At 33.5% G+C, this 18,009-nt stretch overlaps 2 protein-coding genes across 2 annotated transcripts; one reads left to right on the top strand and one right to left on the bottom strand.

Annotated features, from left to right (window-relative positions):
- Positions 1-334: 334 nt before the first annotated feature.
- asb15b (ankyrin repeat and SOCS box containing 15b) lies at positions 335-13,582 on the bottom strand. Its single transcript, XM_051108221.1, has 11 exons — positions 13,410-13,582; positions 12,196-12,279; positions 5,477-5,591; positions 5,343-5,398; positions 5,122-5,253; positions 4,887-5,045; positions 3,449-3,694; positions 2,916-3,087; positions 2,272-2,833; positions 1,008-1,161; positions 335-919 (listed from the first exon to the last, which is right to left on the bottom strand). Exons 2-11 carry the CDS (start codon positions 12,218-12,220, stop codon positions 750-752), a joined length of 1,791 nt encoding a protein of 596 aa, XP_050964178.1. The 5' UTR covers positions 12,221-12,279; positions 13,410-13,582; the 3' UTR covers positions 335-749.
- Positions 13,583-15,304: 1,722 nt separating this feature from the next.
- ndufa5 (NADH:ubiquinone oxidoreductase subunit A5) lies at positions 15,305-16,527 on the top strand. Its single transcript, XM_051107889.1, has 5 exons — positions 15,305-15,380; positions 15,825-15,869; positions 15,973-16,089; positions 16,184-16,249; positions 16,357-16,527. Exons 1-5 carry the CDS (start codon positions 15,360-15,362, stop codon positions 16,456-16,458), a joined length of 351 nt encoding a protein of 116 aa, XP_050963846.1. The 5' UTR covers positions 15,305-15,359; the 3' UTR covers positions 16,459-16,527.
- The last annotated feature ends 1,482 nt before the right edge of the window (positions 16,528-18,009 follow it).

Below are 18,009 nucleotides of genomic sequence, written 5' to 3'. Positions count from 1 at the left end.
GGCTAAAGGTTAATATGGTGTAGATATGAATGGATTTTGAAGTCCATAAGCTGTCACTTCAGGCCTGTGTGTAATGATCAGATTTGGACTTAGTGTGAATGTGCAGATAAGCTGTTTGTTGGCCCATAGGATCCAAACAACCACGTAAGGCTAGGATCTGTGTTTATGACAGGAACACAATGTCCGCTCTGTCTCCGGAGCCGCCGACTGGCGTTGACAGTGCAGGAATGTTATTGCTCTGATAACAAGTGTCTCTAGCAACAACAGCTTCTGCAAAATCCTCAGTGTTTGGGATTGGGGTCAGGATTAATGCTGGTGAAGTTTGAAATTTGTCAAATTGGTATGGTTTAAAAAGTAATACAGTCTTTTAGCATTAAAAATACAATGCCAGTCAAACTGTTTCCAGAGTAAATTATGTATTTATGTAGCATATATATATTTACACACTACAGACTATTTAGAGTACATTTTAGGAAACCTGTCAGGATCATGTCCAGGTCAAATTTCACTTTAAAATCGGAAAAGGTGCATATGCATAACACAGTTATTATTATTCCTTTTAATTCTTTTTCTTTTAGTTTTAAGGTGAAATGTGACCTGGACTTGCTGTTAATGTGTTTTGTGAAGCATTAACATATGAAAAATATATTATCGTGGTAATACTGTTTATAAACAAACATCTTTACATTATCACAAAATTACAAATAGTTTCACTCATATAAATAAATTGGAATAAAATACATGTAGATCTACTGTTCATCCATTCGACCATAAACATCATATTCTTTGTAAACCAGGAAGTTCTTCAGTGCCGGTGGGAAAGGAACAGTGCTCATGAACTCCGGGTCATTCAGTCGGCTCAGTGTCATATGTCTCCTGATAACCAACCTGGCCTGGTGTTTCAAAGGACGAGGGCTTCCTAATAACAAACAGACATACAGAAATGGTTATTTTTTATGTTTCATACAGGTTTGGAATGATATGAATGATAAACAGAAGTGTCTTACTTAGGATGTCACAGATATCGGGCCAATCCTTTTGTTTTTCCAGAATGCGTTGCAGTTTAGAGCAGATGTGCACGTGATTCACGTAATCTAGGAGTGTCTGCACCACTCCCCCCGCTAAGTCCGCCATCCATGCCACACTAATAAACTCGCAAAACTTAAAAACAGAACATGGTGCATAATTAGGCCACATGGTATAGACATTCACTAAGAATTCACCAAGATTGTTGAAGTGATCGGAATAAATTTCAGATGGTGGGTAGTAAGATGCATATTTTTGCGCATGCAAAACTGGTGCAACTCCACCCCATTGTTTTCTAGACCCCAAACATGATGCTTCTTTGTTCAGATTGCTCTTGATTTGGCTTCATTATAATCGTTATGTATTGTTAGTGATGCATGTTTTGTGCATGCAAAAGTAAACCAAATCCACCACATTGTTTTCTAGACCCCAAACATGATGCTTTAGAGTCACTTTGTTCTGATTGCTCTTGATTTGACCTTACTATAAAACCTCTAAATGCACTGTTTGTTGTATTTACAGGTGAATATGATGCATGTTTTTGCCCATGCAAAAGTGACGCAACTCCACCCCATTGTTTTCCAGACCCTAAACTTGATGCTTTAGAGTCACTTTATTCAGATTGCTCTTGATTTGACTTCACTATCAAGCCTCTCATTGCAATGTTTGCTGCATTTTCAGGTGGTTAGTGATAGTGAATAAGTGGTGCAAGTTCAACCCATTGTTTTCTAGACTTCAAACATGTTTTAGTCACTTTATTCAGATTTCAGTTGATTTGATTTCTCTATAAAACCACTCATTGCATTGTTTGTTGCATTTTCAGGTGGTTAGTAAATATGATGCATGTTTTTGCTCATGCAAAAGTGTTGCACCTGTTAGAGAATTCACCCATTTTCTGCACCCCAAATAAGATGCTTTTTGGTTGTTGTTCAAATTGCTCTTGATTTGACTTCACTACAAAAACTCTAAATGCAGTGTTTGTTGTACTTACAGGTGGTTAGTAAATATGATGCATGTTTTTGCACATGCAAATATGGTGCAACTCCACTCCGTTGTTTTCTAGACTTCAAACACGATGCTTTAGAGTCACTTTGTTCAGATTTCTGCTCATCTGACTTTTCTGTAAAACCTCTCATTGCACTGTTTGTTGTATTTTCAGGTGGTTAGTGAATATAATGCATGTTTTTGTGTATGCTGTTAGTGAATTCACCCCATTGTTTTCTAGCCCCCGAACATGATGCTTACGGTTATTTTATTCGTAGTGCTCTTGGTTTGGTACGACTGGCTAGGAGCCTCTGCCCAAATGTATGTTGTTACACTTCTGTCATGGTAACACTCAAAGCAGCTTTCTGCACGGTAACCATTATTAAGGAGCAGGCGTAGCATCATTTCATCTTTGAGGCAGTATTGCAGTGCTGTAGGAAATACGGTGTCACTGACGACGGAGAAGATGCAGTTGACGTCCGCCCCATAGGCGAGAAGCAGCCGCACCAGCTCGTACTTCCCAGCTCTGACCGCCACCAGGAGGCAGCGCAGCGGGTCCAGGTCGGGCTTCGCACCTGCTTTCAGAAGCATCTCGGCGCAGGTCACGTCTCCATTGCAGATGGCGAAGTACAGCGGGGTCTTTCTCATGTCACCGTAGTTTTCAGAAATATGGCAGCCCAGGATTGGGTTGACATCAAAGCCTTTCTCGAGGAGCAGCTCGAGACAGTCAGCGTGGCCGCCGTCCACCGCAGAATGAACCGGACTCATCCCAGACAGACGGATGGCCCTCTTAGTGGTGATGGGAATGAACGTCTTCAAAGCCCTGTCAGTTTAAAGAGAGACACAGTGTATTTATTATGGCTGAGATGTTAGATGGTGTGGTGAGATTGATTTAGCGCTCTCACAGGTAGTGCCCCTCATAGGCTGCGCGGTGAATCGGAAGTTGAGAGCAAAGACTGGCTACATTAGGACTGGCACCATGTTGTAAAAGTAAATCAATGCAGTCCAGATTCCCACAGCCTGCAGCGTCATATAACACACTGTCTCCATTTGTAGCTTGTGCGGTCACGTCGCCCCCTAGAGGTGAAAACAAGACAGTCAATCAACCTGCAAACATAGGTTTGCACTATGGAAGTCAATGGCTACCAGCAACTGTTTGTTTACCAACATTCTTCAAAATATCTTCTTTTTTTTTGTGTGTTCAGTGGAAATATTAAGCCAACAATAGTTCATTTGGGTTGATTTAAAAATCAAAATGTACTGATTTTTATGCATGACAGCTTATGAAGTAATTGTAAGTTTGCACAGCAATAAATAAATATAATTTATAGTATTTGTTTATCACCAGTAGGTTATATTTAATATTAATCAATTGAATTTACTATTTTCTAGGACAGATCAAGAGTTGATTCTTGGTCAACTTTGCATACTGACTTACCATGTTCAATAAGGATTGCCAGTATTTCCGGATGGCCGTACTCTGCGGCGATCCCCAGCGGTGTGACCCCGTGCCCGTCCCGTCCCATTGCCTTTCCACCGTGTCTCAGCAGCAACATCATGATGTCCACACAACCCACCTTAGCGGCCTCATGGGTGGCTGTCCACTTCTTCAAACACACCTGCTCCACGAAGGCGCCTCCCATTATCAGAGCATGAACCATATCATAGGAGTTTGCCCTCACGGCTGCAAAGGGAAACATGGGAATATGATCCTGAAGCATAGCATAAGAACTAATGCAAAACCAGAAATAGTGTAAAGTTATGCCACATTTTCATATGCTTGTGCAAAACCATGATGCACTTTCTTACACAAGCCTGTGAGATTAGTGTAATGTGATTTAATGCTGTTTTTATAAAGTTGTGCTTAAATTGGCATGTACAAGATGAGATGTTATTTCATATGAGAGGGTGAATTTAACATAATCTGTCAAAAATCTGGGTTATATTTCACCCAAAAGTATAAAATGATATTTAATATTATTTTAGGACCATGTTTGTCTCTATTCTCAGTCACCAACTGTTACATGGAGCAAAAAAGAAATTATTTAAATTGTAAAGTACATTATTTGTACAGTATTTTGTGCTGAGCTAATGCTGATTTCAATATAATTTCAATAAGATTTTAATTCTAAAAATATGACTTGAATAAATATAAATAACAAAAATTGTTTGTAAAAGATGTTCATCACTACAAAACATTTATTAAATCACATTAAATTAGGAGAAAAAAGTGTTTGTCATGAAAATATTGCCACTACCAAAAATGTAATAATATGAAAACAACAAAACCAAAAATTATGATCCCAAATTTTTTTTTTAAAAGTATTTAAAAATATATATATAATAAAATTATATTTAATATTATTTTAGGACCATTTATATTTAAATGAAAAACACTGTAGCTGTACAAGATAAATATCATCACTATATAACATTTATTAAAATCACATTAAATTGGACGAAAAATGAAAATATTGCACTACCAAAAAAATATTAATGGTTTTAAAAATATATATTAATTTGAAAAACAAAACAAAACATACGGTCCCAAAAAAGAAATGGTTTATGTGTGTATGTGTGTAAACCTTTTATTAATGCCAAATATTGTATTTACTTGATGATAATAATAATAATAATAATAATTATTATTATTATTATTATTATTATTATTACTAATAAGTACATAAAATATTTGGCATTAATAAAATGTTTACATACATACAATTATTATTATTTTTTTATTTTTTTGGGGCAAATTATTAAATTCATTTTAAGTAACTTTTGTCTTTATTGATGATGTTTTAATAGCTTACTGAGAGCTCCAGCAAAAGACAAGACTCATTTAATGGCTATTTTGTGTTGTTTTGTTCTAATACCCAAGAGAAGTGGAGTCTCATTCCTGCTGTTCATGTTGTGTGGAGATGCTCCATGTTGGAGAAGAACCTTCACATTCTCCAAATGTCCTGCTTGACAAGCCAGAGTCAAAGCGGTGTCTCCATCCGTCGTCATCTCCTCCATGCTCAGCTCATAGGATCCTGTCCAAGAAAAAATATCTTATTAACTGTCACTCAATCATTTGCACTTTAACATAGGCATGTTGTGTCTGCTCACCCAGGAGGACGCTATCCAACACATGGATATCCGGCTGGACTGACGCTCTGTGCATCGGAAGCCAACCTCTGCTGTCTTTTTCCTTATAGGCATCACTGTACTTGTGCAACTGCCTCAGTGCAAACACATCACCTGGATAATATTACACACGCATATGCGGAATATCAAGCCATTAGGAAAGCAAAACAGAGCACTGATATTTAGGCACATGTATGAAGTACCTTGATCTATAGCAGTTAAAATCTTGAGGTTTTCATCACTGGCTGTTTCTAAAGTGCTGCATGAGAGAATGACATATGTGTGAGATTAAAACATAGGCTTCCTTTGTTTAAAATAAGCATAATATTGCACATACCTTAGTGGTTCTTTCAAAACAGAGAGACTGCAAGTATCGTGGAGGCTCATTTGAATAACATACTCAATGAGCTGATCTTCATCCATTTGTTCCATGTAGTCCATTGTGTTTCGGCCTTCAAAAAGATGCACGCATGAACAAAACGTTAATCTCGATGAAAACTTGAGTCGTGCAGATGAATTAAAAAACTGACATGAATTTCCAGTTTCTGTAATGAGAGTTTTTGATGGAATATCTGAAGTAATGTCATGCACCTCGCAGCGTTGCAAAACACAGACTGAGTTTGTTTTCGCAGGTCCTGCTGGATATATTTAGTGCTGACCCGCTTTCTCTCGACACTTTGAGAATGCAGGTCACTTTGATATGACTAGGCAAAAGGGTTCGAGTTCCCTCACATGTAGCAGCTCACAAACACATATGGTGTTTATTTTGCTTTCTTAGACCTAGACAGAAAACATAAACTGTTCATGTTTTGTATGTATGTTGCTATGTGCTTAATGTGCAGGTAAATGTTGCTCATGTTCAGTCTTTGAATTATGTTTTGTAACCAAATCCATTTACATCTGTTAATAATTTCAAAACATCAGGCTTTTTCCAATGCAGAATCTGTTTTGCGTTCGGCAGAAAAAAATCTATAAAATTGATGTGCTCATGAATATTAATTAGTTTACACATGCTTGGTGATCTTAAATTGTTGTCTAACTTTGCCCATATGTATCCTTAATTAGGTGTCTATTATTATGTACATGCTAATATCTCATAAAAGATGAATGAAGAAGTAGATTTCCTCTTCACTAATTAATACAAATTAAAATATATATTTGGCTATACCACAATTGCAAACCTCATTTGTTGCCACCAGGTGGTATTTTGTAACTCATGTCATGGGAAACAGCGCCATCATGTGTTTGACATGAGAATGAAGGTTACCATCAAGCCACGACAGAATCACTGTGGTGATTTTATTTTCCAGGATTGTGAATGAAGTTTGTGTTTGTTGTTTCTTTGACTTGTGTGTCATGCCACGTCATGTTACTTTAACTGTGCATTTTTGAGTGTCACCATCATTGTGTATTGTGTCTGAAATGTTACAGGGCATGTATGTTGGAGCACACTTTATTGTGATAATGTTGTTTTGAAATGTTGTTTAAATTTGTAAATTTGTTTTCAAGATCATGAAAACATGAGCTCCATGTCTGTTCAAGCTGTGGTTTAAATATTGCAATTAGTAGTTAATAAAGAATGTATTTCTTTGTCATTCAGGCTATTGTAAATTGTGTGGCTCTACAGATTCTGTTTTAATCTTTCCCTTGTAGAAAAAATATTCTTTGAAATAGCTGTGATTGATTTATTTGTATAAATGCTTTAAATGTGCAGTGGTGTTTCAATAAAATTGTCATATTGCAAATTCATCACAAGAGGGCGCTCAGCTTAAGTTTTTTTTAAGATTTTAATAAGCATAATTCAACTTGCCAATTTACCACACGAGGGCGCTCAGTTTAAGTGTTTTTTTAAGATTTTAGTCAGTGTAATTCAACTGTCAATTCACCACAAGAGGGCGCTCAGTTTAGGTGTTTTTTTTTAAGATTTTAGTCAGTGTAATTCCACCTGTCAAGTCACCACAAGAGGGCGCTCAGTTTAAGCTTTTGTAAAAGATTTTAGTCAGCACAATTCAACTTGTCAATTCACCACAAGAGGGCGCTCAGTTTACGTTTTTTTATTTATTTTAGTCAGTGTAATTCAATTTTTCAACTCACCACAAGAGGGCCCTCAGTTTAGGTGTTGTGTTTTTTTTAAGATTTTAGTCAGTGTAATTCAACCTGTCAATTCACCACAAGAGGGCGCTCAGTTTACGTTTTTTTTATTATTTTAGTCAGTGTAATTCAACTTTTTATTCACCACAAGAGGGCGCTCAGTTGTAGTTTTCAAACTACAAATGATTAATATAAATTTAAAGATTTTAGTCAGAGTAATACTTAAGGCCTCTTATAAGATTCTCCACATGAGGGCGACACTTCCCAAAAAAAGTATCTAATCCATTTCCTCCTGGTGAGCCACTTTCCTGAGTTTAGCTCTAACCCTGATTAAAAACAGCTGAAGCAGCTAATCAAAGTCTTCATAATTGCTAGAAACTTGCAGGCTGGTGTTCTGAATTGTTTTGTTAGACAATTCATATATATTAACTATAAACTTCATTTGACTTAACAAATTATGTTATTTACAAGTAAATGTATACAACTTGTATGTATTATCAATTTGATAAAGTTTGATAAAGTTCTTACCATCTGTGTGATTGTTTGCACAACAGCTTATATAGACCAAAACATTTCATGCATGTAATAATAAAGTGAAGTATATATATATATGTATGTATAATATTGTAATATTATGATATAATAGTTTTTTTTTTTTTTAGTAATTAATTGTTTCTTCACAGATGCAATAACAACGTTTGTGATGTAAATTAACAATGACAAAGTGTGGAAGATAATTGGGTGATTTCAAAGCATATAAAACAAGCGTATGAAAACTTAAAGTATGAAAATGTTGTCGCTCAGTTTTTCTTTTTACCTTTTATAAAGTCTTGGTAAAAATTTTGCTATTTTTTAATTTGGATATGCAAAAAAAATTCTAAGCTTGAATTTACCATGCATAGCTCAGTGATTCAAAAAATAAAATATTGCAGTTTTTTGTTTAAATTCTATTGATGCATATAAAACAAAACTTAGTAAAAACCATGTCCACTAAAAATACTATTTTTTTTTAAGTAGTGATGTAGCTAAAATTAACATCAGTCCATCTGCACCAAAATAAATAACAAATTCTGTGATTCAGTGAATAATTTCTTGCCTATTGTACTTGGAGTTCTTGGTTCAAATCCCATGTTCGTTAAGTTTTTCATCATACAACACAAAGCTCTGAAGAAAAACTCAACCAAAACATCCATCGTTGTGTCAGATTCAGTGGCTCAAGCGATGAAGCACTGCATTTTAATCTTGGAGTCTTGAGTTCAAATCCTGCTGTAGCTTATGTTTTCTTTTTTTTTTAAAGTAATTCGGTAACTAAAATGAAAATCAGTCAGTCTGAACCAACTCAAACGTCACATAATCTGTGTCTCAGTGGCTAATCATTTGTCTATCAAATATTAAGTTGTTGGTTCCAATCCATCAATTTCAAAAAGTTGTCCATCATATAATATAAACCTCTTAAGAAAAACCCATCCAAAATGTTCATCAACATAGCTCACTCAGTGGCTCAAGTGATAAAACATTATTCTTTAATCTTGGAGTCCTGAGTTCAATTCCCACTCCTGCCTGTTTTTTCTTTAGTAATTCTGTAGCTAAATTGAAAATCAGTCCATCCACACTGACTCAAATGTCACAAACTCTGTAGCTCAGTGGCTAATTGTTTGCCTATCAAATGTTAAGCTGTTGGTTCTAGTCTAACACGTTCATCATATAACAAACCTCTCATGTACAACCCATCCAAAACACCCACCAATCTGTCTGACTCAGTGGCTCAAGTGATAAAGTGTTGTGTCTTAATTCTGGAGTCCTGAGTTCAAATCCCACTGTTGTTAGTTTTTTTTAAGTGATTCAGTAGCTTAACTGAAAATCAGTCAATCTGCACTGATTTGAACATTACAAATTCTGTGGTGCAGTGGCCTATCATATTTGGAGTTCTTGGTTTAAATCCCACTAACGTTTTCCATCTTATAACATAAAACTCTCAAGACAAATTCCAAAACTTTGCTACCCCATTCAGACTCAGTGGCTCAAGTGATAAATCTTTGAGTTTTAACCCTGGAGTCATGAGTTCAAATCCAGCTCTTGCTTATATTAAATTATGCTTTTCTATTTTTTTTTTAATGTTGTGGATAAACTAAGCTAAACCAACTCAAATGCCACAAATTCTGTGGCTCAGTGGCTAATCAGTTGGCTATCACATGTGGAGTTTTTGATTCAAATCCATCAATTTCAAACTATTTTCCAAATTATAATACAAAGCCTTCAAGAAAAACACATCCAAAACAACCACAGCCTTATCAGACTCAGTGGCTCAAGTGTTAAAGCTTCCTGTTTTAATCCTGGAGTCCTGAGTTCAAATCCCGCTACAGCTTGTGTTAAATTGTCTTTCTAATAATTTTTTTTTTTCCTGTGTCTGAAAATCTAGTGAAATTCACCAAACCAAACACTACAACTCTAATGGTTCAGTGGTTAATTACTTGCCTAGCACATACAGAGTTCCTGTTTCAAATCCTGCCTACACTAATATTTTTCTTTATAGAAAACAAAGCCCTCAATGAAACTCAGTCTATCATAAATCCCAACCCATAGACTCAGTTGCTCAGTTGCTCAGTTGATAAAGAATTGCACTTTTATCCTGCAGACCGGAGTTCAAATCCCACTTTAACAACCATTCAGTTGAATATCTAACAAGGTGTTCCTAACACCAGACCCAAATATGAAAACCACAATGGGACAGTGGTTAACTTGCATGAACTACAATCTCAATTGCAATAACAACCTGTGCTCAAATCCCTCAAAAACAAGGTTTTTTATTTTTTCCAATACAACTTAAAAAAATCCATAAAACACGTCCAAAACGCCAAGCAACCACTAGGATTCAGTGGCTCAATGGATAAAACACTATGTCATCATCTTGGAGACCCGAGTTCAAACCTCACTGCTACTTTTGTTATACTGTTGTCATTAAATCCAATAAAGGGTGCCAAACGGCAGCGCTTAGTGTGTAAGCCACGATGGCGCCAGTGGCTAGGCACACGTTGGTTGCGGACAGAGTTACGGTGGAGGCATGGGTTCAAATCCCACTTCGGTGGGACAGCAAAGTATCTGGGGCGGTACACCAAACAAAGGGTGTGTCAAATGAAGGGCGTGGCAGCAAGATGACAAGGGCGGTACACAAAGCGAAGAGCATGGCGGCAAAGGCAAAGCACCAAACAAAGGGTGTAGTGGCTAGGTGACAAGGGCGGAACACCAAATGCAGGGCGTGGCACCAAACAAAGGGCGTGATGGCTAAGTGGCGAGGGCGGAACATCAAATGCCGGGCATGGCGGTGAGGGCGGAACACCAAACGCAGGGCGTGACGGCTAGGTGGCGAGGGTGGAACACCAAATTCCGGGCGTGGTGGCGAGGGCAGAACACCAAATGCAGGGCGTGGCAAGGGTGTGGTGCGGAACAGGAAGGGGAAAAAAAATTAACCTTTTTTTTTTTTTTTTTTTTTTTTCCAAAAAAAACCCCTTTGCATTTCCTTCCACAGCAGGACAGAGAACCGAACCCTGGTCCCCAGCGTCAGGTTTAGCACTCATGCCATGCACTCTGACCACTGGACCACCAGCTCCTCACACAAACAACTGTTCGTTTCTATTATTTAAAGAAAATGCAAGTGCAGCCATTAAAAAAAAAAAAATTATAACAAAATTACAAAAGAATCATTAAAATTAGAATTTAAAAGTGCATAACACTTAATAAATGTTAACTGACATATATATATACTTAAAATATATATTTATTTAATTTAAATAATTCATTTATTTAAAAAAAAAAAAAAAAAAAAAAAAAGTGATTTATTCAGTGCAGTGCGCACTGAATAAATCACTTTTTTTTTTTTTTTAAATAAATGAATTATTTAAATTAAATAAATATATATTTTAAGTGAGAAGTTTGATCACACAGGAAGTGTAAAATCATTTCAGTTCATAGAAACATCTTAATGGGTGTATATGTTCATACAACTACAATGTAAAAAAAAAAAAAGAAAGGCAGATCATTTTGGCTTGATCATTACAGTTTTTTTTTTGTGATGATGCGACAAATCACATTAATGTGCTGCAGGCCACTGAACATGGAACAGAAGCAAAAAACGTATTTATTTATTTGTTTTGGATTCTGTCTCTTAATGGGTAAATTCAATTTTAGTAATCAAAAAGCATTCCTTAGTAATTGAACAAGGAGTTTAATAAGAATTTTTTAAGACCATATCAAATATGTTTTTTTTCTCTAATTTAGTTTTTTTTTTTTCTATTTAGCCTTTTTTTTCCTTTTTTATTTTTCTTTAATTACATTTTGTTAATCAGTGAGCATGCCCAAATCAATGGTATTCATAAAAACAATTATATGTATATATATATATGAACATAACATTTAATTAATCTAATCTTAATCAAATGAAAATTAACACTAAATGAAAAGTTTTTATTATTTCTTCTAAAAATAACATTTTAATAAAAATAAATTAAAAATAACAATATACAGTGGTTTACAGGCATCCTTATATTACAATATTACAATTAAATATTAAAATTACAATTAAACTTAAACCTAACTTTTACGTAAACACAACACTGACATAAAATTAATCTCAATAACTATAACTGTAGTAAAATATTTTAAATCACATCTATTCCTCTCTGACCAAAGTGTGCATTAATGTTGACAACACTGCATGACATCAATATAAGTAAACATAAGCCAAAAACATCTAAATGAAGACATTTTTAAGGAAAAAATCCAAAACGTCCTTAGAAATGTTTTGCATTTGACAGAAGTAGATTAAAACAGTGGCCAGTAACACAACTACTATTTGCATTTGTGCTGTACACTGGGGTATGTAAATGATGGAAATTACAGAATAATTATTTTGTGGTTTTTCCATCAGTAGCAAAGGGAATACAATAGACAAAACACAGTAAACATTACCTGCGCAATAGCAGTTGTCCGTCATTATGGCGAATGTATTTCTACATGCTTCTTTTGGCAGGGTATAACACTCCGTTTCTTTTTCTGTAGGGAACAGGATTAAAGATAATGAAGGGTTTTTAAGCATCAAAACAAGAAAAGTTTAATACACCTTTAATTTTTAATTTTTACTCACACATTAGAATGTGCCCTGTTTTTATTAAATTTTTTTCTGAGCAAAAAAATGCCTATTTTTTTTTTTTATATGATTTAGAGCAAGAATCATTAGATGACATTACAAGACTAGGATCACATCGCAGCCTCAAAATAATAATTAATTGTAATTTTAAATCTTTACCTCTAGGTTACCATTAGGTTTTACCCATTTGTCAGCAAGTTGTTTTTAATCATTTAAAAATAATAAAGTTTAGAATGCCTATATATATATATATATATATATATATATATATATATATATATATATACACACACACACACACATATTATATATATATATATATATATATAATAATTATAATAACAATAATTATTATTATTATAAATTATATATATAAATATATATAAATAAATATATATAATTTATTATTATAAATTTTATTTTATTTATATGTTTATTTTAAATAAGTACAGGTCAGAATAAATATGTTCTTTAAATTTTTTTCATAAACATACCTGTTACACTGAATACATAATATTTATTTATTTACTAGCATTAGAAAATGTGTTTAACTGCACTAAACCCCTAGGGATCATATTGACAGTAACATTGAGCTCATAATGAAACAGCAGGAACAACAACTTCCATGAACACCATCTTAGATCTTACTCTATTAACAAACCCAAATCCATTAGACCATTACCTGACACTAAAACATCAGCAGACAAAAAACTAGAGTTTAGAGGAACAGTCTCCTTAGATTCACCTTATAAAGGTAAAGAAACTTATTTGCTCCTCTAAAGGCCTGACAAGAGAGTTCAGCAAGAGAGCAAAGTGTAAACAAAACTTTGATAGACCAACATACAAGATAAGATTGATTATCTGCCAGAAAGAGCAGCATCATCTAAACACTCCAGCAAACACAAAAGCCTACATTTGACGTCAGAAAAATAACACATTAATACAAACTTAATAAACGACTTAAATACAAACGAGGACTGCTACATGATGTGGGATAGTGACAACAGGAAGGCACTTTAAGCGTACAGTTACTTACAGTGAGCGGCGTGTCATTGTCGATTCCTGCAGTTTATCACAACGTTTGTCGGTTGGTTTCGCTGACAGGCTGGAATATGTGCACGATGAGTGTGTCACTGAGCTGTCATGTAGTTTTATGACTGTAAAACCATCAAAACGCGGTCTGTCATGTTGACATCAGGTGTTGTTGTCGACGATTCATTCATTCAGGTGTGACGCTGAACCTGGAGTCTGCTTACGCCCCCTACACGAGCGGATGATGAACTGCAGATTTTGTACCGGACTGATTGAAAATGACTTCAGTTTGGGTTACTGATTCAGTTCTTAGTCGAGTTTACTCTTATACTCATGACGAAAAAAAATCACAGTTACGTTAAAAGGAGAGTTCACCCAAAAACGAAAATTAAGTCATCATTTACTAGTCCTAAAAAGTAGAAACAGTAGAGCAGATTTAAGCAAAATACTGTGAAAAGCAACAAGATTTTGAGAATTAAGCAAAACTAATAAAATAATCAAAAAAATCCATACCAGTTAAAACACTTACAATACTACTCTTATAAAGAAACATTTTTGACAAACAGATAAATAAATAAATAAATAAATAAATACAGAAGACTTATTTAAGACTTGAAGGTCGTTTTGTCACATAAACTGGTAACAGAGGAAAGTTACTGCCGTCCTGTGGTGATTGTGAATTTATTTGTATGGCTATAATTTATAACGAGAGAAAAATCTTGATCTGTAAACAGAAAATGATTTTCTAAAATAGGTAAGTTAATATATTTGTAAAACTCAGAGAAACCTCTTGTGGTGAATTTTAAGTACTGCTGCAACAAATTTAAGACTTAATTTTATTTTATCAGTGGCATTTATCATGTAAAATGCTTATAATGTTTTTGAAAAACATGTCTAGCTAATAGTGATGGCGCCAGAATTACACATATTTTTAAGGAACAAAGTACAATAGTGTTGTTGAGATGCTGAATTTGTACAATATTCTGATTCGTTTTGTTAAAATAAATGTAAAAATATATATATTTAAAAGACATTTTTAAAATACACTTAAAAATCGTAATTTAAAAAGTACACTATTATTATTATTATTATTATTATTATTATTAAATATTACTATTATTACTACTAACTATTAAGTTCTACTACAATTATCATTATTATTATTATTTTATTATTATTATTATTATTATTATTAAATATTACTATTATTACTACTAACTATTAAGTTCTACTACAATTATCATTATTATTATTATTTTATTATTATTATTATTATTAAATATTACTATTATTACTACTAACTATTAAGTTCTACTACAATTATCATTATTATTATTATTTTATTATTATTATTATTATTATTATTAAATATTACTATTATTACTACTAACTATTAAGTTCTACTACAATTATTATTATTATTATTTTATTATTATTATTATTAAATATTACTATTATTTACTAACTATTAAGTTCTACTACAATTATCATTATTATTATTATTTTATTATTATTATTATTATTATTATTATTATTAAATATTACTATTATTACTACTAACTATTAAGTTCTACTACAATTATTATTATTTATTATTATTATTATTATTATCATTATTATTATTATTTAGTAAGATGAGGCAGACAAAATTATTTTTTAGGGATTAATTTCAAGACACAATAGATCATTAAAAAAAAAAAAATCAAACTTCGAGGGCTAAAAATGTATTTAAAGTATAAATGGAGAAACAATTTGAGAACCTTGCTAATGCTTTCATTCAAATATACGAAACAATAATTTAATATTTAAAACTTGATGATTCATTGTGAATTTGGCTAAAAGAAAGAACAAATTAGCCAAAAATATTTAATTCAAAATTACACGATAATGTGAGCGAATCTCGGACGTCACACTCAGGCGACGGAAGTTGCGTCGTTGACTCGCACAGGCAGAAATGGCTGGTTTGATCAAGAAGGTACGTGCGGAGGTCATGAAAATATATTCATAAAACGATGGATATTCATCCGCAAATGAAGCTTGTATCTAAAAAACGGAGCGTTTGAGTATCTCCGCCTCTTTTGCACGTTTGTCCTCAGCGTTTGTATGTATTTAAATGCGTGAGTCGTGCTTTGTTTTGGTCGATTGTGATGGCAAGTGTATTGAAAATACATCCTACATGAAAAAAAGCTTATAATAATACAAGTAATTAGTTGGATGATTTAATATCTTTCTGGGTTGTGCAGCTGTGCATTTGACAAGTCAAAATGAGATTTATATGAATATGCATACGAGCATCATTGACGTTGTCATTGCATAATTGCTTGAATAAATAAGCATTAACGGTTTTGAACGACTTTATCGTATACGTTGTTTTTGACGCGTTATGGACATAAACATCTTTTGATTGTCTTATTTTTAGACCACGGGCTTGGTTGGCCTTGCTGTCTCCCACAACCCACACGAGGTCAGTGTTTTGATTTCATTTTGATCAATTTAGGTGTTTTGTTCTTTGTAAATTTGTTTTAATTTAGAGGACTTATACTAAAACGTTGCTTTCTTTCCCAAAGCGTCTTCGGATTCTGTACACAAAGATCTTAGGCTCTCTACAAACTATGCCTCAGGATGCTGCCTACAGGAAATACACGGAGCAGCTGATCAATGACAGGTTCAATCATGTCAAAGCTGTAAGATATTTAAAATCTACTTTCTGAGATTTAGGTTTAAGTATTAAAACACCTGTTGATATATTGTCTTAATTTTTATATATGTGCTATAAAGGAGCCAGATGTAGAAAAGCTTGAAAAGAAAATCAACTGTGGACAGATTGAGGAGGTTATTGCACAGGTGAGAAGATGCGACAACCGAAGATCTCAAAGCCTCATTTACAATAACTGGGTGCATATAAAGTAAATACAGTGTGTCGTACCTCACTCCGTTTGGTGTGTCTGCAGGCTGAGGCTGAGCTGGCTTTGTCCAGGAAGATGACGGAATGGAAACCGTGGGAGCCTCTCGTAGAGGAAGCGCCGGCGAACCAGTGGAAATGGCCCATCTGAAGTCTCATGATGTTCATGTACATATTATGTTTATATTAAATAATAAATAAACAAACACTGTCCATTTAAGCTGTGCGTTTTCTTTTACAGCTGTTTGTTATAGATTGAGATGGACATTATAGTGTTTCTAATACATGTAAAAATGATGAGATAGCAAATATGAGAAGTCTATTACACAGTCAATCACTCTTTACATTTTATCAGTGACTGGGTCAATGAGGGACCTTTAAAGCAATTTAAAGTAAAATGTATATGTGACCCTGGACCACAAAACCAGTCTTAAGGGTCAATGTTTTGAGATTGAGAAAAGCTGAATAAATAAGCCCTCCACTGGTGTATGATTTCATTGGACAGGACAATATTTGGCCAAAATACCACTATTTAAAAATCTGGAATGAAGTCTAAATGAAATTCTTAGCAATGCATATTACTAATCAAAAATTAGGTTTTGATATATTTACAGTAGGAAATTTACAAAATATCTTATTGAAACATGATCTTTACTTAATATCCTAATGATTTTTGGCATAAAAGAAAAATCATACAACGTATTGTTAGCTATTACTACAAATATACCTGTGTGACTTATAACTGGTTTTGTGGTCCAGGGTCACATATTATAAAATCAATTTTGATTTGGATTTGTAGCTTTGTGGCTTTTGTACTGAATGAACTCCAGATCCAATAAAGGCTACAAATGACCAAAAATACACATAAAAAGTCAGTCAGTTTGGAGCTGAATAACATACTCTACACAGATAATGTAATTGAAAGGGGAGAAGGTAATTAAAAGAAAAATATTCCATGTTAGGTTTTGCATTTTTATGAATTTGAGGTGCTATGTTATATGCTTAAGGGTCTAAATTAAAATTAATATTTTGACTTTATTACATGTAGTCTCTCAAATAATATCTTACATTATAAAAATGTAAGATATTTGTAATGCTTATAACAACAACTTATCAAAATAATTAATTTCTAGCTAAATGACATTAAAAAAAGGGGGAACATAAATTAGAGCAAAATACACGTTCAGGTTCTTTTTACATTTTTACGCTTCTGATTAGTTGACATGCCTACAGATATGATTAACGTCAGTATTTCATGTTAAAAATTATTACATGTAGTCTCTTAAATAATACACTGAAAGGTCAAAATCTCAATGTATAATGCCTATATAAAAAGTTTGGAAACTTTAAAAATGTATCTCATTAAAATAAACAATTTTCAGCTAAAAAACATACCAATACCATAAAAAGGTTTATATTTATATGCCTTTGGTTAGTTGACGTGTCTACAGACTTTGATTAACATAAATAATTTATGTTAAAATGTATGTTAATTACTTGTAGTCTTTCAAATAACATCTTTTAAAGATCAAAATACTTGGTATTCATGTATAATACTTGTGCAAGAAATTTTACTCATTCTGAAACAACACAATAATACCGCACATGAATACCAATGTAGTCTCTCAATATCACTTCTAAAAGAATTTAAAAGTTCATTACACTTTTGCACTTACCAAAAGTATTTCAGTTCACTCACCTA

This window comes from Labeo rohita, chromosome 4, assembly GCF_022985175.1.
Source record: "Labeo rohita strain BAU-BD-2019 chromosome 4, IGBB_LRoh.1.0, whole genome shotgun sequence".
Classification (NCBI taxonomy): Eukaryota; Metazoa; Chordata; class Actinopteri; order Cypriniformes; family Cyprinidae; genus Labeo; species Labeo rohita.
This window is presented reverse-complemented; position numbering and strand designations above follow the sequence as displayed.